The sequence below is a fragment of the Pogoniulus pusillus genome, chromosome 1 (genome assembly GCF_015220805.1).
Source record: "Pogoniulus pusillus isolate bPogPus1 chromosome 1, bPogPus1.pri, whole genome shotgun sequence".
Classification (NCBI taxonomy): Eukaryota; Metazoa; Chordata; class Aves; order Piciformes; family Lybiidae; genus Pogoniulus; species Pogoniulus pusillus.
The window spans coordinates 29,007,650-29,035,292 of record NC_087264.1 but is presented as its reverse complement, the minus strand read 5'-3'; the positions used below and the strand labels follow the sequence as shown (position 1 = coordinate 29,035,292).

General features: G+C 43.9%; 1 protein-coding gene and 1 long non-coding RNA gene across 2 annotated transcripts in view; one reads left to right on the top strand and one right to left on the bottom strand.

Annotated features, from left to right (window-relative positions):
• CAPN3 (calpain 3) overlaps nt 1-27,643 on the bottom strand; it is a 31,841-nt gene that overhangs the window by 2,660 nt on the left and 1,538 nt on the right. Inside the window, exons 2-18 of the mRNA XM_064146400.1 lie at nt 22,985-23,054; nt 19,603-19,721; nt 16,954-17,087; nt 16,480-16,648; nt 15,728-15,868; nt 13,253-13,336; nt 12,769-12,854; nt 11,969-12,046; nt 11,364-11,524; nt 10,653-10,834; nt 8,190-8,398; nt 7,447-7,483; nt 3,653-3,730; nt 2,944-3,001; nt 2,421-2,485; nt 1,494-1,562; nt 850-928 (exon numbers count right to left, since the gene is read on the bottom strand). Coding sequence (XP_064002470.1) covers nt 850-928; nt 1,494-1,562; nt 2,421-2,485; nt 2,944-3,001; nt 3,653-3,730; nt 7,447-7,483; nt 8,190-8,398; nt 10,653-10,834; nt 11,364-11,524; nt 11,969-12,046; nt 12,769-12,854; nt 13,253-13,336; nt 15,728-15,868; nt 16,480-16,648; nt 16,954-17,087; nt 19,603-19,721; nt 22,985-23,054 — 1,819 coding nt within the window. The remainder of the gene's footprint in view (nt 1-849; nt 929-1,493; nt 1,563-2,420; nt 2,486-2,943; nt 3,002-3,652; nt 3,731-7,446; nt 7,484-8,189; nt 8,399-10,652; nt 10,835-11,363; nt 11,525-11,968; nt 12,047-12,768; nt 12,855-13,252; nt 13,337-15,727; nt 15,869-16,479; nt 16,649-16,953; nt 17,088-19,602; nt 19,722-22,984; nt 23,055-27,643) is intronic.
• Nucleotides 1,269-27,643, top strand: part of LOC135176929 (uncharacterized) — a 45,971-nt gene continuing 19,596 nt past the window's right edge. Inside the window, exon 1 of the long non-coding RNA XR_010302870.1 lies at nt 1,269-1,580. This is a non-coding gene — a long non-coding RNA (uncharacterized LOC135176929). The remainder of the gene's footprint in view (nt 1,581-27,643) is intronic.

Below are 27,643 nucleotides of genomic sequence, written 5' to 3'. Positions count from 1 at the left end.
CCCAGCACAACTTGAGACTGTGTCCCCTTGCTCTGTTGCTGGTTGCCTGGGAGAAGAGGCCACCCCTCACCTGGCTACAACCTCCCTTCAGGTAGTTGTAGACAGCAATGAGGTCGCCCCTGAGCCTCCTCTTCTGCAGGCTGCACACCCCCAGCTCCCTCAGCCTCTCCTCATAGGGTTTGTGTTCCAGGCCCCTCACCAGCTTTGTCGTCCTTCTCTGGACATGTTCCAGCACCTCAACATCTCTCTTGAATTGAGGGGCGCAGAACTGGACACAGGACTCAAGGTGTGGCCTCACCACATGTCATTAAACTGGGAGTTTTGCAAAAATAATTTCTACTCTCTGTGCAGGCAGAAAGGGAGACTGAGCTTGCAGTGACTCAGTGCCTAGGAAAGGTGAGCAGGACTCCAAAAATGTTCATCCTTTTACCTCTGACGCAGACCTGACCATTAACCTGCTCGGCCTAGGGTCTAGAAGGTTTGGGTTGAATATTTTCCGCTGTTCTTTGTGTAAGTTACAAAGAACTCACAGCTTAAATGACAGCAAATGTCTTCAGCAATCCCTGTTTCTTCTGAACAGTGGGACCCTGAGTGGATCGTTAAGGTGGGAGCACCATTCACTGGAGGCGTTAAAGGTCTGGGAAGATGGATTTGGTTGGGAAGGTACACAAGGGCTGCTGTTTAGATCATTGAGAAGCTCTCGGGGGAAAAGGAGAGATTCTCTGCAATTTCTCTGGTGCCTGTCTGTCAAAGCACTCTGGTCCTGATCTCACCCTGCGATACATCAAACCGCAGAAGGTTCCTTTAGCCGTTGGGCGCTTGACAATGGGCCTGGGGGTGGGGCAGTACCTCCATCGTTGACTGCATTGCGCATCTCGTAGCTGTTAATGGTTCCCGAGTGATCCGTGTCGTACCGCTTGAAAATTTTCTGCAAAACAAAGCAAGACAAATGCGCAGAGGCAAAAAAAAGCTTGTCCTTCAGTTGAATCACACACTGACTGGGTATGGTCTGTGTGCTTCAGCTGCTTGGAGGCTTTCCTGCTTGCTGAAAGGCTTGCTGCCGACTAGGCTGGGTGGTTAGCACAAAGCCTCCTCTCCGTCACAAGGTGAAATGATTTAGATTCACACCACATGAAGCAAAAAGACACTCCCTGGAGACTTTCCTCATTTGACTTGAGCTTCTGTTGTTAATCATCTGTCTTGATTGCCCTAATTAAGCTATTTATAAGGCCTGCTTCTAGTTCCCATCATCCTTTTCCTTCAGTTTGTATGTCTCTACGTTATTCTCGTGGGGGGAGTTCTTTTGTGAGTACTGCGGCTTCAGAAATTCAGGCTGTTTGTTTGGGCTGTGAGTGGGATGAAGAGAAGCATTTTTAGAAGTTTATCTTTTAGTTGTTCTTTTTTGCTGTAGCATATGTAGAGAGTTCTGGCTTTCCCCTAAGCTTTTGCACTGCAGAAGCTGTGAAGAGCAGCACTCTGGATGCCAGTATTACCTGCCAGCTTTTTATCTTCTCCCAGAGATGTCGAAACTCGTCAAAGTTTATCTTCCCTGAGCCGTCTGTCTGCGATGTGATGTTCAGGTAAGAACTACACAATATTTGAAAAAGAAAATGAAGGACGTTTGGAACTAATGGTGATGGGGTGAACGTGAATCTGAGTTCAAGCTTTCCTCAGCACTAAGAGCTGGCTGAGCTGTGCAATGAAGTACACCTTGGATATAGTGCATAGTATTTTTTCTCAGGAGTATGAAATGATGCTTGTAGTTTGTGTTGAAGAAAACATCTGGTAGAGGACAGAGGCTTGTTCCTGGAGTTGTTGTGAAGTACACAAGCAGGACATTTTAGTGGGCTCTTTCTAAATGTCTTCTGAGGTGAATTTTGCCCAATGTTTTTAAGACAGTTGAGTTTTGTCTTAGTGAAGCTTTTTCTGTCTGGTTTAAAATGAATTGAGAACTAAGCAAAACGCTGACTAAAGGTATTTATAAAAAATATGTTTAGGCTCCAACAATTGTGGCTCGGTGTTGCAGTTCAAATTGTGTTCTGGTTATGCTTGAATGTGCTTGTGTTCTTTCAGAATCATGTGTTATATCAACCAGAGAAATAGAAATGTTGTATCAGAGGTAGCCCTGTCTTTCATTATACTTTGTGATGATTTCTGCTTGTGTTGCATGCTAAGCATGTAGAGCAGTACATAAAGTTGAAGATAGAAACATAGTAAGCTTGTTGGCAGGAACTGTAGTTATGTTGAGTTATTTAAAATCACTTTTTTTAAAGTCATGCTTTAGTGTGTGAGCTGCCAGTCACTGATACCTGGGCAGGAGTATTATAATGACTGCTGTGTTCTGTAGCATTCTGGTTTGAAATACAACCCAAGTGTGCTGGTGTGGTATCAGGTACTTCTCTTTGACCAGAAAAGGATACATCCATTAAAGCAATCATGCTGCGGCAGGACTCCAGTTCAAATCCTTCTGTCCTTAGGTCTTTATCTGAAAGGTGAAAAACAGGTCATGAAAAATCTTCTTCCTCTTAGGAAGCACTCAGAGTGAAAGTGAAATCTATTCACTTCATCTAGTAAGATATCAGTGGTAGAGAAATCTGAAAAGACTCTGAAGTCATTGCTTGTGAAATAGAGATTGCTTTTCTTGCTGTTATGTACAATGAAATCCTCTGGAAAACTCTAACTTGCAGGTAGTGAAGCAAGCCTAGATCTGCTTGAAGGTTTGCTCATTTCTGCATTATCATCACTACTTGATAGCTTCTAGAGAGCACCTCTGTGAGGAGTTCAGCTTGCTAAAGACTCAGATGTAAGATCCATGGAAGTGTAACTAAGGAATTTGTGTGTTGGAAACCGTAACAATTTTTAGAGTGCAACTCAGGGGTGGAGGGTTACACTGTATTGCAGATTTCCTTGTCCAGGGTTACTGACAAACGTGCTTGAACTTACGTTTTTTCACAACATTGTTGAGAACATTCCTGAGTTCTTCAGCATTGATTTCCATGTCCTAGTGGGAAATGAAATGAGTATATCATTAACCACAGCGTTTCTTATTTGTTTTATGAATAGATATGCTAAATGTATTAAATCTTTGATCACACTCCAATGTGGCTTATACATCCTTCAAACCAGAGAGCAATGTAGTTCATATGAGTCCAGGTCTTTCTTGAGGCTGAAGTAGAAGGTAGGTCTATGTAGTGCATATTAAATTACAACTAGAAGACTAACCAATAACCTGAAGTCACTCTGTAAGGCAGAGATCTAACAGTAAAAAATCCCTGTAACCCATTTGCAGTCTACTGATTTATGCAGCTCTTTGATCTGTTTTTCATTTTTAACTTCTGTTGTGAAGCACATACTGGTGGGCACTGCATTTCTAACTTGTTTGTGCATGCCATGCTGAACAGCCTTGTGGAGTAGTGATAGAAATAGAAGCCTGAATTTAAATAAGTCTCCCTTGTGCACAACAGAAGTAGTTTATACATACACAGGAAGATAGCTGTATGCTTAATTGGATTTTGTTTTGGGTTTTGCTTGGCTTCAGATATCAAGAGATATAACATCGAGTGTTCTGTATCTATGGAGCAGTTGATCTAGGTGCTGTTGTGACTGGGCTGCTTTGACAAATGGCAGGAGTGGAGATTGGTTGCATACTCACATCCCCTGCTATCTGTCGGAAAATATTCCTGAACTGGTTTTCCTCTTCGCTCTTCTCCCGAGTTTTTGCTGAAGGATGCTGGAAAATGACAAGATAAGAACAGAGATGTTCTTAGCCTAAGAGAGACTGGAAAGGCCTGGATGGTTTGCTCACCTTGTGAATCTGGATGTCTTTGGAGGAACAGATTATTGGCCCTTATTTCTTTCTTTCTTTCTTTCTTTTTTTTTCCTTTTCTGGTTAGCTGCATTCCTTGGCAGAACTGCTGAGTATCTGATTGTGTCCCATTGCTCTCCTCCCTCTTAGAAGGAGCCTGCATGATTACTTTCATCAACAGATATTGCATTTTGATTTTTTTGTTTCAAAACATGGTGAAGGATAAGTTTGGAGCCAAGGAAGCATATGTGTCTCTTTGCTGCCCATAGGTTATTCAACTGATCAGAGAGACTTGGCCTTGAGAGCTCTTTTCAATCTGGGAGCTCCTTGGTGGAGACACGCAGTGCATTGTTCTGTTCAAGTGGGAGGTGTCCCTGCCTATGGCAGGGTGTTGAAACTAGGTGATCTTTGAGGTCCCTTCCACTCTAAACCATTCTATGATTCTATAAGACAGAGGATAATGATGAAAACAAAGCTTTCTAAGAGCCATGCAAAGAGCAAGCCTAGACTGAGGCTGATGCTGAAAAAGGAAACTATTCCCACTTGAGTATCACATCACTGGAATTAAGTGTTACAAAATTAATTTATTGGCTTAGGCCTTGTTTTAGTTTGTCTAAATGAAGAAGGAAGTTAAGATTAGTCTCCACTTTGCCATGGGCGGGCTCTAGCAATAGACCAAAGCACTCCCTGTAAGCAGATACTCAAGTTGTGCCTCCAGATACCAGGAGCTTGAGTGCAGGATCTGTCTGTTGTGTCTCAAGTGCCTCACCCAGGTGCAGGCATGAACTCCAAATTTGTTTCTGTGTTTCAATCCCCTCTGGTAGTGAGAGAAAGGAGTGGTGGTGTGTGAGCTCCCAGGATTACTCATCCCTTTCTCCTCTGGCCAGTGAGGACTGATATAGGCATGTGTAATAACGGGGAAGGACTCTGATTGTCAACAGGAGCTCCTGAATTCTCCTGGGGAATTTATGTGGGTACAGTTTCAGGGGCTTGGGAAAGTGGATTGAGGTGTGTTGCTCATGGAGAAGGGATCTCTCACAGCCAAGATCCTTGCATGAGAGGGCAATCAGGAGAGATTTTCAAGCAAGTAAATCCTCCAGCACAGATGTTAAATAACTGAAGGGATAGTCTCTATTTGTTCATGCTTGTTAGATCGGTGTAAACCAGATGCAAGCTATATTAAGATTTTGTGAGAAGCTGTTCAGTATCTTAGGACACTTCTTTGTGCCGTTCCTGTGCTGTCCCCAGCCACTATTTCATGCTGAACAAGAACTATTTCCCCACTCTGCCACATGCTGCAGAAACCTTTTTCCCATCTACATGGGTTTTTTCACCGTCTCTGTGTGCATCTTCATTTGTTGTCAACTCCTTATTGCTGTTAGCTCTGTCAGAAACAAAGATGATAGGCTAGAAGGCGAAGGAAGACACCAAAAGATAAACAGAAATTATACAAGAAGTAGTGGGAGGGAAAGTATTTGGTCACAACTATTTTATGATAAAGCACATTCAGCAACAGATTCCACCTCTGAGAGCATGACCAGAGAAGCCAGAGCTGGGAATAAAAGCAAAGAAGGGGGTGGGGGGAAAGAAGTAGAGGAATTTTTGAGGTTACTGCTTTCTTCATGCTAAAAAAGGCTACAAAAGCTTTTTGTGAAGTAGTGCATTCTCTTGTTTTCAGCTTTCCTTTCCAGAAAGATAGAAAAAAAAAATTAAACATTTAAATAGTTACTTTGTTTCCTTTCTTCCCCCCAACCAGAATAAGCTTCTCAGAATTTTGGTTCTCAGTTAAAATGACATAACTGTCCCTCTAATAAGGGATGTTTGCACCAAAAGTGAACATAAGCTGAATCCTACAGAGAAATAAGTATTTGTGCAGGAACCTGGTAGTTTCATGAAGCATATATACTCTCCATATTAATTCTTGAAGTATTCAGCAGTAAGCAGCCACGTTCAAGTGTTCTGCTTCAGGGCATTCGAAACAAGAAATCTGCTACAAGATGTGTGTTGCCCTGGAGTGCTAGTTGCAGTCAACCTCTCTTGAGATGAGAATGTCTGACTACACTTTCCAGGTCCTGAATGTGTTGTGTAGAACCAAAAGAAAAATCCTGGACTTAAGCAAGCAGAAACCTCAGGACAGAGGAGTAGCTGCATTAGGCAACAGAAAGCAAATGCGAAGATGTGTGTCTGGAGAAGGGCTGCTTTTCACTGGAAAGGGATGTCAGGGTGTCAGTGGAGGGGAAAGAGGGAAGGATGGTTTGAGCAACGCTGAAGATGAAGCTTATAAAGCTGGCAAGTTCTTAGAGTGAGAGTGGTATATGATGCTCATGCTATTGCCTTAGAATTTAGTGCAGGAAGATAAAAATCTTTGCTGCCTGCAAATGGCCTCTTATCTGGCACCCTTCATTAATTAAATGAGCTTCCAGATGCAGGGAAATCCTAATGTCAAGGAACTCTGCTCCTGATGCATGCATTGCACATGCGCTTTGCCTTGCTGGCACTCATCACGTTGCACAAGTACCCACCTTGCCCTTTTTCTTCTTCTGCACAAAAAGGACAAAATAATAAAAGAAAAAAAAGAAAGTCTTAGCAGAACTAAGAGTTTACTCAGATTATGTAGAGCCAATTATGATGCTCCATTTTTCAATCTTGCCCTTTCTCACACTGATGTTTCCCATTCCTGTATTTATATAGTTGGGCTCTTTACCCTCATTTTCTGTATTCATAGAATTTTCTTGTCTGCAAAAATTAGGAAAGATGTTTCCACCAAAAACCTGCATGCTGAAGGATAGAAATTGCAAAACCCATAACAAAACAGTGTCCCACCTCCTCTAGGGTTTGTCTGCTTGAATAAAATCTCTACTGTACCTTTAGGTCTGACTATTAATTTCCTTTTTCCCAACCCATCAGTTAAGTGGAGGCTGGAATTCTGTTATCTGAAGTGGTGATTAAATTTCACCAGATCGGGAAAGATTTTGTTACCATAACAGCAAACAGAAGAGAAACACTTCTGAGAAAGGTTTGAAGACCCTCTCTAGCATATCTCTGTCCCTCATAAACTGGGGAGCCCAAAACTGAACACAGGATTCAAGATGAGGTCTCACCAGGACAGAGTAGAGGGACCTCCTTTGATCTGCTGGACACATTCTTCTTAATACACCCCAAGATCCTATTTGCCTTCTTGGCCACAAGGGCACATTGCTGTGCCATGGTTAACTTGTTATCCTCCAGGACTCCCAGGTCCCTCTCCACAGGGCTGCTCTCCAGCAGATCACCTCCCAGCCTGTAGTGATGGAGTATATTATTCCTCCCCAGGTGCAGGACTCTGCACTTGTCCTTGTTGAACTTCATGTGGTTCCTCTGTGCCCAGCTCTCCAGTCTGTCCAGGTTTTGCTGGGTGGCCACACAGCCTTCAGCTGTATCAGCCAAGCCTCCCACTTTGGTGTCATCAGCAAATCTGCTGAGCAGACTCTGTCCCCTCATCAATGTCGTTGATGAAGCTGTTGAACAGGGCTGGACCCAGCACTGATCCCTGGGGGACTTCACTGGTTACAGCTCTCCAGCTGGACCTAGCACTGTTGATGTAATGCTTCTCCTCTCCCTACCCTTATTCATGTACAATAAATGCCCAGGACAGTACTTACTGATGGACGCTCTGCCTCAATCATGTTTTCAACCTCCCTAGAAGAAAGCAAGAATTAAATAAATCAGTAAACTGATTTTTCCCAATGTTGATGTTTCTGTTGCAGTTTGTAAGTAGGCACTGGAACTGTGCACCCAGCCAGTAGTGTGGACTGGATTCCAAACATAATATCTGCGGGCTCTATATGTAGTTTTTCTGAGCTGGGTACCCCAAGCAGCAATTCCAGAAGGACTGCTGCCTGGTTTACTCCTCTAAGGAGCCTTGATAACATTGAACTTTGATGGCTAAGAGTGAAATAGAAGCTGTTCTGCCAAAGCAGAGTAACACTGGCTGCAACTTGCTGAGCTCTGGGAAACTAGTGAAAAAGAAGGGTGGAAAAGAAATAACTACCTATGTATGTGTTTGATTCATGACTGAAATGTAGATCTAGTTCAGTGATCTCTTTGGCAGAAATTTCAGCCAGTGGCATATAGCAATAAACCCCTAACAGGTTCATTTTCATTATTAAAAATGGCTACTGGTACATTTATGAAGGATATGCTGGAAGTAGTGAGCTTCTCCAAAGCTCCTTTAAAGCAGGCTCTTGTTAGGCAGGATGGGAAGTTTGGAGGATTTTTTTCAGCTTGGAGTTTTCAATGAGGTTATGAAAATTTAAAATTGGTGTGGCAAACTGGGAGCATGGATATAGCAAATTAGCAAGATCACCTCCACCTTTATAGCTAGGTAAATGAAGCTGCAACTTACTCTGAAAGGCTTCTTTTCTCTGAGAAGACCCTGAGGATGAATTCTCCCTCCTGATGGGGGTCATATGTTGATGGGATGACAACGTACTCACTGGGGGGAAGCCGGAAGCGCTCCGAGATCTCTCGCATGTTTATATAGGTCTTACTTCTGGCTTTGGAGGCATTGTAGAGGAAAAAATCTTTTTGCAAGTGGTGCTTGGTGCCATGCATCTGCAGAACAAATGAGTCAGTTTGTATTCAAAGAAGTTTTACCCATCCCCAAGGGGCTCATCATGTGAGCAGTACATGTTTGGGACAGAAAACAGAAATCAAGCAGCAGCTTACCAAGCAGGGAGGTGAGAAGGCATACTGCTTGGTATCCTTTCTCAGGGATACCAAGGTGGAGTCTGTTACTTTTAAGTCACTACTGCCTGGATCTAGTTAGCTTTTGAGGGCTGCTCCAGAGCCCTCCTGCAGATTGTTGGCCGCCTTGTGTAGCGTAAGCGCTTCTGATTGTTTGGTGCTAATTCGTCTGTAACCAAAGTTCAGCTACTTTCTTTGGAGAGTGACATGGCAAGGAATGGTATTTGCAGAATCTTACATGCAGTGTGGTGGGTTAAAGCTGCTTTCCGTGGAAATGTGTCTGTCTAGATAAAACGTGAACTTCTCTATCTGCTAAAGAAATGTGGCAATCAAATGTTACGTTGTCTCAAAGATGAGCACTGGGCCAAGAACTGGAGGCTAAGAACAATTGTGGGTGGTTTTCTGCTGAAATAGCCACCTGTAAAACAGTCAGCACTGGCAATATTCAGACTGTCATTTTCATGTTCTACAGGTAACATAGCCTTCTGTTGAGCTCACTTGAAAAACTTATTATGCCTATGATTCGGCCACCAGCAGGCTCAGAAAATAATGCTGCTTTTCTGTTTTCTTCAGTGGCCAAAAAAGTAATTGAATTTTTTTCCCCAAACACCTTCAAGGACCATAGGAAAAACTCCACAGCTGCAGACATAGGCTATTTGCTTTGTTTGCAGGAGGAAGTACAAGTAATTCAGAGTGGTTCTCCATGCTAAATGTTTGCAGGTGCTGCTTCCTACAACCCAGGCTCACTGCCTGACCTTGCAAGTTGTGGCCAAGTCTTGTACAAAATAGTGAAGAAGGACTAAGGGAAAGATGCAAGTGAAAATGGGGTGCAGGTGAGAAGGAACTAAAAGCTACTTGCAAACTGTTACTAATAAACACCCAAAGCAGAAAGGTTAGTATTTTCACTTATGTTACATCCCTGAAAACAAACTTGACTGGACAGTTTCCTGCTGACTTACAGACAGGCACAACAGTAACACTAGCTGTGAGTATACACCAAGATGTCAGTCTGCCTCCGTTCTGCTCATACCTCTTTAGGCACCTTAGGGAGAAACAAAGAGAAGAAACCGTCAGGGCTGCTAGGTAAGTCCACTTGTTGACAGAGCACAAAGAAAGGCATTCATATGGATTGCTGGGAACACAAGATTGGACGTGGCACTTGGTGCCATGGTCTAGCCTTGAGCTCTGTGGTGAAGGGTTGGACTTGATGATCTGTGAGGTCTCTTCCAACCCTGATGATACTGTGATACATCCAGTAATGAAAATTCCCCAAGTTAGCAATTTTGCTCTTCCTTTCTAGATTTCTTGGGATCTACATGAGAACTACTAAGATCTGAACTAAATGTGGTTGTGTGAAGGACTGAGTAAATTGACTTCATGAAACTGAGAGCAGAGGTTAATTGCTGTGTTTGCATCTTGGTTGTCTGTTTCCCCTTTTTTACATTATTCTGCATATGAAATGTTGAATTTCAGCAAGGATGAAAGGGAGATTGAAGAAAATATGCTAAAAAATATGTTAAAACCTGGAATTAAGGGGCTTGGAAAATTAACTTAGTCCAATCCCCCTGCCAGAGCAGGATCACCTAGGGTAAGTCACACAGGAAAGCATCCGGGTGGGTCTTGAACTTCTCTACAGAAGGAGGCTCCCCAACCCCTCTGGGCAGCCTGTTCTAATGTTCTGCCAACCTCACAGGGAGCACGATTTTCCTTATGCTTAAGTGGAACCTCCTGTGCTCCACCTTGCTTCCATTGCCCCTTGTCCTATCAGTGGACACCACTGAGAAGAGCCTGACTCCATCCTCCTGACACTTTCCCATCACATGTTCATAAAGATTAATGAGATCACCCCCTCAGTCTCCTCCAAGCTAAAGAGACCCAGCTTCCTCAGCCTTTCCTAGCATTCTGTGATCCTGCAATGAAAGCCTAAAAAGAATATAAACATTGAGGTTATTATGGTCTGAATGGTTACAAAGCCTTGAATTCCCTTCCTCTCTTTCAGGTTTGCCCTAAGTTCCTTGCTGAGTAAAAATTGCGATTCATGTAATCAGGCTGAGTGATTCAGTGACTCTCTTAGTATATGGATGCTATCAGGATTTGCAACCATAGTGCAAAGAACACAGACTAGAGCTGGTACCTCATAGATGGCAAAGCCAATGGTGTACAGGTTGGCTCCCAGCTTGCGTTCTTTCCTCCTGTTCTTCTGCATCAGTGCAACAAGGAAGCTGCAGATAACCTCTTCATCCTCAGGATCATCATCTTCCTCCAGAAGCTTCAAGCGATACTGGGGATTGGTCCAAAATGTGTCTGAAATCCCACCAGCAACCCCAAGTGAATATTTAAAGCTTCAGTTTTCCAGCAATACTCATGATCAAAAAGAACTTTTAAGATTGCTGCCTGTGGCTCATGAGGGCAAGTAGATATATGTTGTTTTTATATATTATGGGTTTGACATAGTTCTAACAAAAAGCACAGCAAAGGAAGATATAAAAGGAAGAACAGGTATCTCAGAAACTCCCAAAGCACCTAGAAATATCAGCAGGTGATTTCCCAAGTGAAATTGCTTCAAGTGAGGTGTTTCTCTTTTATCTTACTTGGGCAACTGTGAACTGTTTGAACAATGACTTACTTCTGTCAGGCCTAGCTGCTGAGCTTATAAGGTGTTTTCAAAGACACAGTGACAGCAGATTTCCAGCCAGAAAATCGTGCGCCTTGTCCTCTGAGGAGGCAAGGCTTTTCTTACAGCTGAGTACCAATCAGGCTGTGTTATAACCTCCCCTGTGAGATCTAGTGCAGTCTCCATGAGAAGATTTATCTCTCAAGACCCACTGCTCACCTGGGTAATTGCGGCAACCTCCAGCTGAGCAGCCTCTCACCCAGCGCCCTTCATTGACTGACACAGTCCAGGTCTTCAGTTTATCTGCTTCCAGAGTATCAGGTGTGAGGTTACAGATTTCGAGTTTTGTGAAATGCCTCATGAAATCTTCAAATGATATCCTGGAGAAATTGAGGAGGAAAGGAACCTGAATGAATTTACCTGGTGGGTAGTTGTCTGAAAGATCCCAATGAGGTGGAAGAAGGTGGCCAGCACTATTATCACCATTAGGGTAGATTTGCAGTGGGATCACCATTATTTCCTAATGCATCTGGCCTGCTGCGTGGTCAGCTAAGCCAGGCACAACTCCAAACTGAGGGAAACTGGGCTTAGGGGATGGTATGAGAGCTTGGGGAAGTGTAGCATGATTACAAGGACTGTGCTGATGGTGCTCAAAGAACTATGGTGGGAAAAAGAGGGTATCACAGGGCAGGACTTGCTGGAGTATGAAGGAGAGCATAGGTTACTGCAATGGTTTTAGCAGATTTAAGCAGAGTAGTGTGATTGATGTTTGCTGTGGCTGTGTATCTCCCAGAGAGGCAGAGGTTTTTGAGTGATAGTCTCACCAGAACTCGCCGTCCTCCACAACTTTGTGCTGCAGGCGGATCTTCTCTTCTTCATTAATGAGGTTCCACTCCTCTGACCTTCCGAGGAGTAAAGAAGTTAGATTATTATTAGCAATGAAGTTTCCAGGAAAATTTCTACTCTTTACTGTAAGCCTCAGAATCAAAAGTCAAGAGTCCTGGTAATTTTTCCTTTGTGGGCCTAGCAGCTATTTGTTCTCAATGCTATCCTCCTCTCCACATGCACAAATAAGAGAGCTATTTCCCTGCTTCTCTGACTTCACTTTGGAATTCCTCTTCACAGCTCTCAAAGATCTGCTGAACTGTGTTCATTTTATTTAGCCTGAAATAAAAATTGTTTGCAGATTTCCATTGCTGGAGTAGCTGCAGAAGTTCCTTTTAGTGAAGCCCAATGAGAAGCTTTATCCAAACTTTCTTGTGTATTGACATCTTTCTTCATCCAGATCTTTCATCACTGAAACGATTTTTTCACTGTCACATCTTGTTTCAAAGCTGAATGTTGCAGAGCTTGCTAGACAGTAAAACCATATTGACTGTGCCACTACATTTGGCTCCATTTTCATTTGTATTGAATGAAGACCCTCTTAACCTTTTTTTTTTTAGTTACTCTATTGTTTTTACAGCTTCAGTTAAGCACTCAACTACCATCATCTTAGAAGTGTATGTGTTAAAGACAGCAGAGACAATTCAGATACCTCCTCATCAAATATTAGGGTCATGCACAAGCTACAGAAGGAAAAACAAGGCTACAATTTATTTATTTAAAGCTCTATTTTACTCACTTGTCACTCCAAGGCCCATTCCATTCCACCTGCCCCCAGGGGTTTCTCAGCCTTACTAGACGTATTTTTTCCCCTTTAAATATTGTCTAATTAAAAAAGAATACAAAAAGAACAGATTGAGAGTATGTTTTAAGGGGAACATTCTGTTGTTCTAATTACTGGTACTAGTTTCTCTATGATGATGCTTTCCTGGGCATTCACCCAGCCTGACCTCCTTGTGGTGTGCATGGAAAGGTTGTAAGACCAGGCAGTGCCTGTCTGTGCCCATCTTTGTTCAGGCAATAGAAAATTCATTTCCTCAAAAATCCCAGACATGGACAAATTCATTTCTCCGCAGGGCTTTAATTTCTTAAAAGACAAATTTTGTTTCCTTAGCTTACTATGTATTTTGCCTTCCCTCTCCACCCAGCTTTCCTTACATGCATGGTGCTAGGCCAGTATAGAGCACAGCTCCCCAGAGCTGGAAGAAAGGGACTGTATGTACCTCCTCCACGGCAGTGACAGAGTAGGCATGGCCTTTGACGAGCCCGCAGGACATCCGGGTTTCATACTGCATTGGCACTATGGTCTGTCAGACACAAGAGAAAAGCTTCTAAGAGTTGTGCAATGCTCAGCCCCCTGCCACCCAGGCCTTTTGGAGGGAGGGTGGCACTGTTCAGGTGTCAGGGGTTTCTGTCTTCTTCTTTGCCTTTGCCAAGGTGGCCAAGCTTAGTGCCTACAGAATTCATGTTCGTATAAAGGACTGAATTGTGAACTGAAAAAGTTAATAGTGTCAAATTGAAAATACATTTGTGATTGACTTTTTGCCTTTGTGTAAGTTACTGCTTTTTGCACTCAGAGGATGCATGTATATAGCATGCTTAATCAAGATAATTACATTTTCTATTAGCAGGACTGTTAAGCCCTCTCTGGGTTAGTGTGCTCTTGTATTTCTCTGTATGGTTACTGCATCCTAACTGGAAACATCAGAGCAGATCAACACCTAGAGTAGTACTTTCATCTTTACACATGGCTGCTGTCTTATCACCATGAAAATAAACCACCTGGTTTAATACACTCTTCTTCTTAACTTTACATTTCCAAAGATTTTCTTTTTACATTTATGCCATGATCAAAATCCTCCTGAGTGCAATCTTTTTCAGCTGGCATGCTGGAAAGTGTAGCTTTATTCTCAGGTATAAGCACTTTTACTGTGTTGGTAATGAGCTCTTCACGTGTCTGGATTTTTATTTGCAAATCTCAGAATGCTGTTCATCTGTGAGATAAAGACCAGAGAGCAAATGGCAGGTCCCCTGTACTTGTAGGAGAGATCCCTGAGTTAGGTGGGAAGGGAAGACTCTGCTATGTGCGTGTGAATCACATGTGAAACTTCTCCATTATGTCTGTCACTGACAGGTGCCTGCAAAGCCCTGACAGTAACTCTGCCATCCCTTCCGAATGTGTCTGAGGGCATAAGAAAGTCAGGGCTGGAAATGGAGGTCACACAAATACATTATCAGATGGCACATCCAAATATCTCCCGTCCTTCACATTTTCCTTTATTTCCCATCTCCACTTGCAGGAAACCGCACTCTCCATCACTGTAACTTGACATCAATTTCTTCTTACTGTTTTTTTTCAGGGCAGAGTTTGTTGGTGTTTTGAGTCTGTGTGGGGGGGTTTTGTTTGTTGGGGATCTTTTGTTTTGTTTCGCTTGGTCACGTTTGCTTGGTTTTGGTTTGTGTGTTTGTTTGTTTTTATTCGTATTGTTACTTAAAACTCTTTTTGGTTTAAGAGCACTATCACCACACTGAAGTGCTGCTGATTCCTGGACTACCTGACTCTTTCCATTAAAAGCCATATTTTTAAAAACATTGTAATGTTTTTGTCTCAGAACTCTGTGATGATCAGCAGCAATGCAGTGGCTGCTGCGGCAGAAACTACAGAAAGTCTTTTGCAACTTTCTCTCAGTAGATGGTCACGGGAAAGGAAATTCCACTCCCTACAAATGTGGCTGGTTTGGGCAGCCACGCTTACAAAACAAGACAGTCATACTGGGCTTTCCTGAAGAAGTGATGCCATTTCAGCCTTTCAAGAAGACTAAATATGGATGTCAAATGAGGAAAAAATCAGCTATTTATGCTGCAAATGCAGAAGACAGTTTGCACAATCTCAAGTTCCAGATGATGTAATTGTGGAGCTGGCTTTGGTTTGTTTTTTTCTTCTTCCTTTTGTCCATAAAGCAAGAGATGTAGTTTCGTTATTGTGAAAATGCAGCACCCTAAAGGGTGAGGTATGACAGAGGAGAAGACAATGTCCCTCTATAGATTGTTTACCAATATGGGATTTTTCTTTCATAGTTTTAACATTCTCCCCTTTATTTTTCTAGGTACTAAGGTATGTTGGATTTACTTGGATTTCATCACATATGTAAACTTGGCACTATTTTCCTTTTCCTTGTTAGACACTTTAGGTGAGACTCGTAATGACAGTAACCTGAAAGGAGCATCCTGAGAGCAGACTCCATTTGTGGGCAGGGCTCCACAACACTGTCCCGGAATAAGTTCATCAAAACCTTTTGTGCTGAGAGTGAGAGCCATGCAGAGTTTGCTTTTATTTTCTCTTACACCCTCCACTGCTTGGGGATCTTGTTCTAATATTTTAACTTTCTTATTCTCTACATCCTTTGTAAGTGAAGGACTTCATAAAATCCGCTAATCATTTTCTGTTCTGGAAGTTGTAAGTCTGTGCTACAAGCTAACCACTCTTTGCCCCAGTATCAGCACAGCCCTCTACTTATGATTGCTGTGCCTGAAAGGTCTGAAATCTTTTAATGCTCGTGTCAGAAAGCACCCATAAAAACAGATCTTTAGTGTTGGGGTAATTCAGTGACTTCAAATGAGGATTTAAAAGCATAGGTGGTATGTTTAACTATTTGTAAGTAAAAGCACTGTGAAGTCCACTGCCTCTGCAGACATACCCATGCTGGTCTCTCATCCGTTGCCTGGTAGTCTACGGTGGGGTAAGACATCTGTGCATTTTCTAACTGCTTCACCATTCGAGCAATCTGTTCCCCAATGCTGCTCCGAGGAGCTGATCCGTAGGAGAAGCCCAGGTTATCCTGGTTTAGAGAAAGGGAGAAAAATAATCAGGCTGAAAGATGAGGAACTCAAGAAAAGAGAGTGGTAAAAGATAGCTTTGATAATTTTCTTCTTCTCCCTCATTATCTCCATACTGACCTGCAGTGGTTGGTAGCACCTGTCGTTTCCCTGCCTTCACTGCGACTTCATACTTCATAATGTTACAGAAACTAATGGTTCTGGTTTAAATTTACCATGATAATTGAAGATGATTTGAGACTACATTGGCAATCAAAGAGCTAATTTAGTAAGTGCTTGCACCTTAGCATCTTGGATATGGAGATCTGTGTCCTAAAAGAGTTGCAGCACCTCTGTATTCACCTCACTTTACTGGATGAGAGTAGGGCATGCTGGTTTTGCTGATCACACCCCTGCTGTCCACCTCCATGTTTTACTTACATTCTCTTTTTGTACTTGCTGTTTGCTAATGGGTGCTGTCTAGTGGGGATTACTCCATCTCCTAAAAATGGATGTTTGCTATGTGGACTAAACCAAGCAGTTCCAAAAGGTGGCATACACTTGATTACAGAGGGAGAAGGCCCTCTCTTCAACTATTTCTTATGGCTTATGTGCAACAGTCATAGGGACTCACATCAATGGAACTGGCCATGAGAGATCCTCTGTCAATAGCATGCTTCATGATTTTGTAAATATCTTTAGGGGCATCCTTTATCTCATAGAATTCTGTGACTCCACCAGTGAAGTCCTCCATGGCTTCAGTGGTGTTGCCTCCTTTTAAAGCTTCATATGATCCATGGAGCCTTGGAAAGGAAACAGAAAGGAAGGAAGAAAGAAAGAAAAAAAAATCTTTTACACAGATATATAAGTAGGTATCTTTATCTGTCATGTGTGTGTATAAATTTAGGTACATAAACACACATGCTCAAAAAAAAAAACCCCACAAACCATCTCTTTGGTAATACACAAGTTACAACTTTTGAAACATGCCACTTGAAGCCATTCTGAATTCTGAGGTGAGAATCTGCTCAGTGCATGCAGTGCTTTAACCACCTCCCCAGGCCAAGCCTCAGTGGGGAGCCTGGCACAGTCTGGTGGGTCATTTTACTTTGCATAGGCCTTTTCCAGGAGGGCACTCCAGAACTCATTGCGTTGGGAGGACTTGGTAAAGACCAGCTGGTTGTTGTATGTGGGCAAGCAGTCATCGATGACGACATCCACCCAGTCTCCATAGCGCCAGAACTGAATAAAGGCAAGCAGAAAAACACCTTGGGTTGGCTTGGTGTAGGGAGGGGAAACGTGGCTGAAAAGACAAGCTGAGAGAAGAAAAAACGTGCAAGTCATTGCTTCATAATTTAGCAAAATGTGGTGGGCACTGGGAGTGAGCAGCTGTACTGAATACCCCTAGGCAATGCGTGTGGGACAGTATCATAGAATCAGTGTGAGGTCTCTTAGAAGAGCCAAGGGAAACGTGTGAACCAGCCCATCTGTTGTGAATATGTGCTTCCTCAGTCATTTGTTTCTGACAGATCAGCTGCTTGTGGGCCTAAAAATAGATGCTCTTGCCCAACTACCCATGCATCTGCGCTGGCTGTAGCATCTGAGCAGTAAGGACTGGGCACCTGTTGCTATCCCTCATGCATAGGACACAGCAATCTCCAAATGCTTCCTTGTCTTAATGCTTCCTAATGCCCTGTGTGGTTAGGCCACACCTTGAGTACTGTGTCTGGTTCTGGACCCCTCAATTTAAGAAAGATGTTGAGATGTTTGAATGTCTTCAGAGAAGGGCACCAAGGCTGGTGAAAGGGAGCTAGAGCACAGCCCTACAAGGAGAAGCTAAGAGAGCTGGGGTTGTTCAGCCTGGGGAAGAGGAACTTGGGGGAGACTTTATTGCTTTCTACAACCACCTGAAAGGAGGTTGTAGCCAGGTGGGGGTTGGTCTCTTCTCCCAGGCACCCAGTGACAGAACAAGAGAACATAGCCTCAAGCTGCATCAGGGCAGGTTTAGGCTGAATGTTAGCAAGAAGTTGTTCATGGAAAGAGTGATTTGCCATTGGAATGGGCTGCCTGGGGAGGAGGCTGAATGAGGCACTTAGTGCCATGGTTTAGTTAATTAGAAAGGTTAGGCAATAGATTGGACTCAATGATCTTAGGGGTCTTTTCCAACCTGGTTAATTCTGCAATTCTGTGTGGGCTGACCCTTCTGTGACTACCCTGCAGTAATAGCTGGGGTGAGGCAATTCAACCCCTCTTCCTTCCTTGCTGTTGATCACTCTTCTACAGGGAGGAGAAACAAAAGGGAAGAGTATGGTGGAGGGGCAGCAGCCCCAAAACTGAGGCTTCACCATGCCTCTACATACCCGGACATGTTTTTCTGCCAGGACCCACGAGGCAGTAAACAGGTCATGTCACACACACACGCTCAGTCCATGTACCCTGGGGTCTGCCCAGGTAATCCCCTATTGGGAGGTCCAGGCATATCTCTACTGCCTATTGGGGTAAGGTTTGGCTTACTGCCAACCAGATTGGTCATTTTATATGTCCAATGAGCCATGAATCTCAGCCCAGAGCCTATAAATAGGGGTGCATAGCAGCACCACGTGGTCAGACGATCCAGAGGTTCAACCTGTTCAGAAGCTTAGAGCATTCAGACTCACCTCTGACCCACAGCAGCACCCTGCTGCCCTGACCAGCTTGCATGGCCTAGACACAGGATCAGGCCTTACTCACTTGCAAGCATTACAGAGGCTCAGACCTCATGCATTGATCTCAAGGCGCAGTCAAGCTACCTGCGAGCCCTTTGAGAAGCAGAGCGCATGCACGCCTGCACTTCACACATATATGGGGAGCTGAGAGCCCCCTGCCGAAGCCCAAGAGCAGCCATACATACTGGCTTGCTGCCTTGCATTTATCTACGGAGATCGTCTCCCTGCAGCACGGCATAGACCCTGCTAGCCCAGCATAAATACTACTTGCCAGTTATTCTGGAAGTCTGCAAAGATCCAGGCCCAGCAGACCCTCAGTCTGCAAACCTGCAAACACAGCCTGCTAGCTGTGAGACCGTGTCAGAAGCTTCATGGACAGCTCCTTCTGCATCTGGATCATCCCTGGACACATCATCCAGAAGAAGCAACAGCTCCAAGGCAGAGACTACTTCACCCCAGGAGAGAAGGTTAGAGAAACCCTATTTAACCCAGAGACTGGGAAACCTTATCATCCCTGCAAGCCAGGACAGATATCAGCTTCACCAAGACCCCCATACTGGGCACAGGCTGTGATAATCCCGGGAGGGTGATTAATAATTAATACTTGAGAGCAACACATCTAAGCAAGCCTTAAATCCTTTGTAACATAAGTTACCTCTACCTTTAGAGCACACACAGATTCAGCCCTTGCTGGGCAGACACTAGAGTTGCTAAGAGGCATTAAGCCTAAGGGAATCTTTCTCTCTGTCTATAGTTGTTGATAATTTGATATTTCCATTTAATAATCAATCCCTGTAAATATATCCCAAGCTATTTTCATAAACTTGCATATGAACCTGGATTTCGTAGTGGTTGGGGGTAGTACAAATTTGTAAATATTAATTTTAATAAATAATTTTTTAAAAAATCAAGACCACCTCAAATTAATTTCTCACCTCCCCCTAACAGAGGAGGAACAGAGAAATCCCCTCCACAACAAAGAGCATGCTGAAAGCTGAGCCTTCTCTTGGGAACAGAGTTATATCTGCTTCACACTAGCTGAAGGCACTCACCTGGAAGTGAAAGATGCCAGCATAGTTCTGTATAAAAGACTGGTCATGAGGTATGACTCTGCAGAGTAGTTTTTTATTCAGTGTCAGGCAAGCAATGGCAGCCAGGAACCAGCAGTCACCTGTAAACAAGCAAAAGTTGCAGACAAACTGAAGGGGCAGAGCAGTTAGAATTGAAGGGAAAACCTGAGATACTGTGAGTGGCCCTTTAGCTGTCAGTAGAGTGCCATCCCTTTTTGGGAGAGTGGTGAACTCCATGTGTTCTGCAGTACTTAAGCACTGTATTCATTTGTGCTCTGGGACAGGCCTGTTAAACAGATGATGCTTCTTGTCACTTAGGGAAAAACTGACATCTGATGAGCACTGTTACTAGTGTTAAGATTTCCTTGTCCCATGTGAATGCCTGTCTCCCTGAGTTAGTTCTCCTTTCAGGCTTAAAACAGCAGTCAGGTGACAGAAAATTTTCTTACAGGTGCAGCTCTGTACAGTTGAGGTTTCGTCTCCCCATTTTCATTTATGCTCTCGAGATAATCCATGGTCCCAACACTGTTCTGCAAGGACCTCTCTCCTGCTCCATTGCTCTGACATGTTTTCCTCTTTCTGAGTCTGATTGCACTGGTCTTAACACTGTCCACAGCTCTTTTCAGCTCCTCCTTCAAACCCTTGCATGAGTTTGTTGCCTCCATGCATACAGTAGTATGTTAGGTGTTTCCCCATGGGAGGATTCCCTGAGACCAGGAGTTTTCTTAACTACCAAGTGCTTGACAGAAGTCAAGGAAGTGAACAATGCTAGTAGTTGGGGGGGGGGGGAATAGAAGACAAAAGAGAGAATACATAATTTGTTACACCCCTTGGTAACTGTGAAGTTCTGGTCACCTCAAAAAGAATGACAGGTTTTGGGTTTGTTGGTTTGGGGTTTTTTTCACATATTTACAAGTAAGTATTGGGAAGATGATGAGGACATCTGTCACAAGCACAGTGCGATACTTTAATGAAAGGATTGGCAAACAATAGGATGTATAAGCTTAGAAAAAAGATCACAGGAGGAGTTCTACAACCATGAAAGATGTGGGAAAGCTGAGTGGAGAACAACTTCACAAAGCTGTGCAGGTTAACTGCTGCATGGATGATTGTTACAGAGGCATAACCTGTACCTAAACAGTGGTTCTATGTATTGAAGTAGCTTTGAGTATTTGTGCTTAAAGTGTTCAATGCAGTGGTTGTCCTTGAGTACAAGGCATATTTCACTAGAGGCCTTCAGAAGCTCCTGTAAGGACATAATGGGATTAAATATGTGGTGGAAAAAACCCAATTCACAGAACCATAGAATGGTTTAGGTTGGGAAGGACCTCAAAAAACATCCACTTCCAACCCCATGCTGTAGACAGGGACACCTCCCACTAGAACAGGTTGCTCAAGGCTTTGAACACCTCCAGGGAAGGAGCATCCACAACCTCCCTGGGCAACCCGTTCCAGTGTTTCACAACCCTCACTGTAAAGAACTTCTTCCTAACATCTAGTTTGAGTCTTCCTTGTGCCACTTTAAACCCATTACTCCTAGTCCTGTCATTACAAGACCTTGTAAATAGTCCCTCCTCAGTCTTTCTGTAGGCCCCTTCAGTTACTGGAAGGCTACTACAAGGTCTTCTTGAAGCCTTCTGTTCTCCAGACTGAAGAGCCCCGATTCTCATAGTCTATCCTCACAGGAGAGGTGCTCCAGCCCTCTGAGCATCTTTGTGACTGTCCTCTGGACTTGCTCCAACAGTTTAATGTCCTTCTTGTGTTGGAGGCTCCAGAACTGCACACAGTACTCCACGTGGGGTCTGACAAGAGCAGAACAAAGTGGGAGAATCACCTCTCTTGCCCTGATGGCCTTGCTTCTCTTCATGCAGCCCAGGACACAGTTGCTGCCTGGGCTGCATGCGCACACTGCCAGCTCATGTTGATCTTCTCATCAACCCAGACCTCCAGGTCCTTTTCCTCAGGGCTACTCTCCAGCCATTCACCAACCAGCCTGTATCTGTGCTTGGGATGGTGCTGACCAAGGTGCAGGACCTTACACTTGGCCTTGTTGAATGTCATGAGGTTGGCCTGGGCCCAGCTCTCCAGCTTGTTCAGGTCCATCTGGATGCCATCCCTGTCCTCTAGCAAGTCAACTGTGCCACACAGCTTGGCATCATCTGCAAACTTGCTGAGGGTGCACTCGATTCCCCTGTCCGTATCACTGACAAAGATGTTAAACAGGACTAGTCCCATCACTGACCCCTGAGGGATGCCACTTGTCACTGGTCTCCAGGTGGACATTGTGCCCTTGATCACTATTCTCTGCGAGCAACCATCCAGCCAATTCCTTATCCAGCAGTGCTCCACCCATCAAGTCTGTGTTTTCCCAGTTTGGTGACCAGGATGTCATGTGGGACAGGGTCAAATGCCTTACTCAGGTCCAGGTGAATGATGTCAGTTGCCCTTCCCTTGTACACTGTTGCTGTGACTTCACCATGAAAAACTACTGAATTTGTCAGGCATGACTTGCCCTTGGTGAAGCCATTGGTGGTTACCACAAACTACCTCTGCTTTGTTTCCCATTTGCCTTAGCAGAGCCTTCAGGAGGATCTGCTCCATGATCTTGCCAAGCACAGAGGTGAGACTGACTGGTCTGTAGTTCCCAGGGTCATCCTTTTTTCCCTTCTTGAAGATGGGTTTTATGCTTGCCCTTTTCCAGTCAGCAGGAACTTCACCAGTCTGCCATGACTTTTAACATATGATGGGCAGTGGTTTAGCAACCTTCAGTTCCCACAGGACCCCGTGGGTGGATCCCATCAGGCCCCATGGACTAGTGCACATTCAGATTCCATAAGTCCATAAGACTTCCTTGAAGTCTTTTTTGATTGTTCTGGAACCAGCAATCATTATTGCTTCTTCTCCTACATGGAAGATGAAGAATGGGTAGTAGTCCATAGAACGCACCAGGCTAGGAATTTTCCTAGCAACATCCCCAACTTGCACTCCAGGTAAGCAGCACACCTCCCCGTGAGAGGGGTCTGCCTGACATCTTGGTCCCTCTAGTGGCTGATGAGATTTTTCTGTCAGATAACTGTGCTCTTGCTATTTTTGTCCTTCCTCGAGGCCTGAAAGAAAGGCTAAATGTTGTTCTGTAACACACTCATAGATGTATATCACAAAAAGCAAACCACCCTGCTAAGTATCTTGCACTTAATCGTCTTCCCTGGATTGCTGCTGGGCAGATTTGAATGATATGCTATAGAAAGAAGGAATCAATAGGTGAGTAGAGCTGCATCACCTTGAAAGCAAAAGAAAATCAAGTGAGAGCTTAAACTATAATGCAGACTTCAGAAAGTGCGGAGCAGAAGCAAGAATTTCATACCTAATTCTCCTTGGCAGATGTCTGTTCTGTTGGCTCCACCAATAATAAACCGTGGATTCTCGCAGATTTCCTGTAAGACATAAACAATTGGGTGAGCAGGAAAAGTGTGCATCAGGGTGTCTGTTTGCCAGAGAAATAAAGGCTGCTATTCCTGTAGGATAGTTTGTGGACACCAACATCTCTCACAGAGTTCTCAGCTGAAGAGTTCCTCCACGAAAGTGTTTTGGAAGTTTTCCCTGTGCATCTACAGGGTCTGATAGTTAGCCTAAGGTGAAAGCACATTAAAATGAAAACCATTAGGGAAAAGTACTTCTCTACACATCCTGTAAATAAGCTCACTGAGGAAACAGGAGAGCAGGTTGTTAGAAAGAACATCATGGGGCCAGATTAAGTTCCTTTAAAATGATTGCAGGTTTAAGGTGTCCAGCATGAAGTAACTAATGTGTTGGGGTCGATGAATGCTTTCCGTCAGGAATGAACCCCAGAAATACTCCTTAGTATTTGGTACAATTGGATGTCTTATTCTCAGGAATAATCTATTGTTGCTTAAAAGGATTTTACTCTTTTCCCTGTGTTGCAATTTTTAATCACCAGTGTTGCATTCAGAGCTGCATAGAGGTATCATCTGTCTTTGAGGACAGGGAGGTCATCTTTTGTCCTGCACTTAGACAATGTATTTGGTTTGTCAGTATTTATACTAGTTTAATGGACACAAGATACTGTGCAGTCATGAACAATGAAGGAATTGCTGTAGGGAGAGAAGGATGGTGTAGTAACTACCAGCAGATGGGATAGAATTACTGTGGGGTTACACAGAACCTTTTCCATATGGGACAGAGAACTACAGGGTATAGGAACACCAAGGGAAAAAGCAGGTACAACCTGCCCTACAAATAAAAAAGCTCCCAGTTTATTGCTATTTTTAATATTTCTTAATAGAAAAAGAAGACACTTAACATTTGGACCCATCTCTTGTGAGGGTAAAGAAAAAAAGGTACTGCAACCTGAGGACCACTTCCCTGGGCAGCTGCAAGGAAGTTAGCAGGGCTGGAGTTGGGAGAAGCAGCAACTGACAGTTGCACATGTGGTAGTACAGGCAGCTGATGCTATCTCTGCAGTCTAAAGCTTCTTTCCCATGTCATTAGGGTAGCCCTGGATTTTCCCAGACTCATGTTTCAGGTCTAGTAAATCCACTTGGCTTGAGCCTACTCGTTTTGTTGCTTCACAATAATCAGCAGAGTTGCTTTGATGTAAGCATTTGGATTAGTCATATGGCCAGATAGAGTCCAGCTTCCGGCTCCTCCCAGGAGTCACCTTATTCTCCTCGGGGGAGGGAATGAAAGGATTGTCCTGTCATTTCGTGCCTTGATCAGCTGTTCTGGGATCCAGTTGCGTCAAGGCAGCTGTTTGAGATTCCTTCATGCTTTTCTCCACCCACTTGCTTTGTTGAAAGTATTTTTCCTCGTGTTGCTGTGGTGCTCTCCTGAACGCTAGCTGTGAGATACCGAGTTTTTGGAGCATGTTTTTTCAACATCTGTTAGATATTGTAGCTTGTTCCTGCTGCTATTGAATTAATACCTTCTGAAATCCAGCATGGTGTGTTTTACATGAAGGTGGTCAGATGGTGCCTACATGTTTCCAAATATTGGATGTATATCAGTGATTATTCTTCAGAGCCATGTCATAGAAACATAGAATTCTTTTGTTTGGAAGAAACCTTTAAGATCATCAGGTGTAAGCATTAACTTAGCCCTCTCAAGTCACCACTAAATCATGCCCTTTGGCAACACTTCTAGTGACTCCCCTGCCTCTCTGGGCAGCCTATTCTAGCCTATTGACTGCCCTTTTGGTGAAGAAATTTTTCCTAACATCCAACCTAAGCCTCCCCTTGTGCAATCTGAGGCTATTTCCCCTTCTTCTATCACTCGTTACTTGGAAGAAGAAATCAACACCCACCTCACTACAAACTCCTTTAAGGTAATCGTAGAGAGTTATAAGCTCTTCTTTCAGTCTCCTTTTTATCAAGATGAACAATCTATGTTCCCTCAGCCACTCCTCATAAGACTTGTGCTCTAGACTCTTCACCAGCTTCATTGCCCTTCTCTGGACGTGCTCCAACAGCTCAGTAACCTTTTATTGAGGGTCCCAAAACTGAACATAGAACTGGAGGTGCATCCTCACCAGTACGTAGTACAGGAACATGTTCAGTCCTGTAGTCGTGTTGGCCACACTCTTCCTGATACAGGCCTGGATACTGTTGGTCTCCTTGGCCACCTGAGCACACTGCTGGCTCACATTCAGCTGGTTTGTCAGCACTAGCTGGTCCTTGAAAACTGGGCAGCTTTCCAGGCATTCAGCCCTAAGCCTGTACCATTGCATGAGGTAGTTGTGATACAAGGGTAGGACCTGGCACTTGGCCTTGTTGAATCTCATACCGTTGGGCTTGGCCTGTTTACCCATCTTGTCAGTAAACCTTCCTACCTTCAAGCAAACCCACAAATCCCATTCAACCTAATGTTGCTTGCAGAATTACTGAGCATGTCCAAGGCTGCTGAAAAGTGCTGAGTCAGGAGACTGAAATGACCTGATGTTCAAGACATAGGTTGCAGGCCTGTCCTTCCAAGTTTTCCCAGCTGAGCAAGGCTTTGCTCTTGATCTCATGGGTCAGGTTATCACAGAGAATCCCCATAGGCAGCACTTCACTGATGCAGTGATTCATCTAGAAAGTCTGTTCTGAATGCCTTAGACTGCCTTTGGTACTATTGCAAAGGACCCTTGTATTCACTGTGCTCAGTGCAGACCTTAATTGCAAAGAGTCAAAGTTGCAGCAAGGGAGACAGGGAATCCTAGGAAAAAAGCCATTAGCAGTGCATGCTGCCACCTGGGCAGAGGGTTCTTAGGAGTCAGTTGGAAGGGAGCACTGGAAAACGCAAAGGCCACATGCAACTAAAAAATGGCATTTGTTATGTTTTCATTGGCTTTTCTGTGCCAGGGAATAATCTCCCAGTCAGCTTACACTGTTGCAGCAAGAGGTATTCATTCCTTTAAAAACTGCTGATAGTAAGGGATGGCATTCTAAGTAATTTCCCTCATCTGATCCTGTCAGGTAGAGGAAGTACTTCCTTTGGCCTAAGACAGTTTCTACCCTCATGCTTCTCCTTTGGCCTCTTGTGATTTAGACCATGCTACTAGAAGTCTGTGCTGCAGACTTCCAGGTAGAGTACACTGTTAGGCAAGAAGCTAGTTTTAGGCTTTCAGAACTGGATTACCTTTATCTGAAAGCCCTGTTTTGGTGGCACTAAGAGCCTTCTTTTAGTGCTGCTGTCTTTGTTTCTCAGTGCTGCCTGCAGAAGCACACATTTTGTGGTTTCTACATTCAAACAGCATCCCACCTGTGCAGCAGATGATTTGACTGATTAATTTTCATTCTCAGCAAACCCACTAGCCTCTTGACTTGGTTTTATTTATATTTGTTATTAAAAGAAAGCTTCTCCTGCTGATTTTCTTGGTTGTAGAGAGGGTCACCATAGGGAAGCTGTTGAATCTGGAACCTCATGCTGTGATTTGCTGGCTGTAAGCATGGAGAACGACAGTGGTGCATTTGAAAGCACTATGTCTACCTATTAATGTCGTAGTGTCATTAGACCAAACAGGACCTCTTGATACTATCCCTTGTGTTATAACATAGACTTTTTCTTAACTCTTAAACATTGAAGACCTCGTCCCTGTTCTCAGCTCTGGCAGACAGTATAAGGGTCTAGGAAGCTAAGGCCATTAAGTCAGCTGAGCACTGCATGTCACTGAGCTGGATATGACCTGGTGCAGGTGAGAATAGATATTTGGGCTTCTCTTACCAGCTGTAGATGTTGAAATTATTTAATATAATTGATTAACTGGGAGGGATTTTACTTCCCTTCTCATGCATACTTTGAATGCATCCTGCAGTCTTAACGTGGGAAAGCTTTCAGGGCTGTCACTTGGCTTTTGCCCAAATTGAGTATTAGGAGGTCTGCTCTCTGTATGCATGGGATGGCAGCCACCAGTTGGTTAGAATTACAGGGGCCTTCTCAATGTCCTCATGCCAAGGCTCACACCTGCCCTATGTGGCAGCTGTCTTTCTGACAGCAAGACACATCACTAGCTCCCTTGCCCTCGCTGTTCTCACAGCAGCAGTGGGCAGTCATTCTGAGTGGTGTTAGAGTAGGACCTGGCCTCCAGGTAGCACCAAGTATGAAACCAAAAGCCTGCAGGGCCAGATAGATGACAGCAAAGTGTAGCTCTGGGGCTGGGATGCTGGGTATCTCTCCCCACCTTGGTGATGACTTGCAGGAGTCCTAAGAAATTCTCTTAGGTTATTCTCATGTGGTGTGGAGGGGAAGTTGGATACAAACTAATTGGGTGGCACGGTCAAGGGTGCCTCAGGAAGCCAGAGACGCTTAGGAACAGGTTTTCTATTTCCCAGCTCTCTGGTCTTGAAGCACACTGATTGTTTATTTGCTATTTCTGAGGGCATGTGTCGTATACAATAAGCTATAGAGATCAGGAAAGGACCTAGAGTGAAGCCAGTATTAGGTCATTTGAACTGTTATTTTGTTTTCCTCTAGAATAAATGACAAAATCTGAAACAATTTGTCTGAACAGAATTTCTAAGTGATTAAA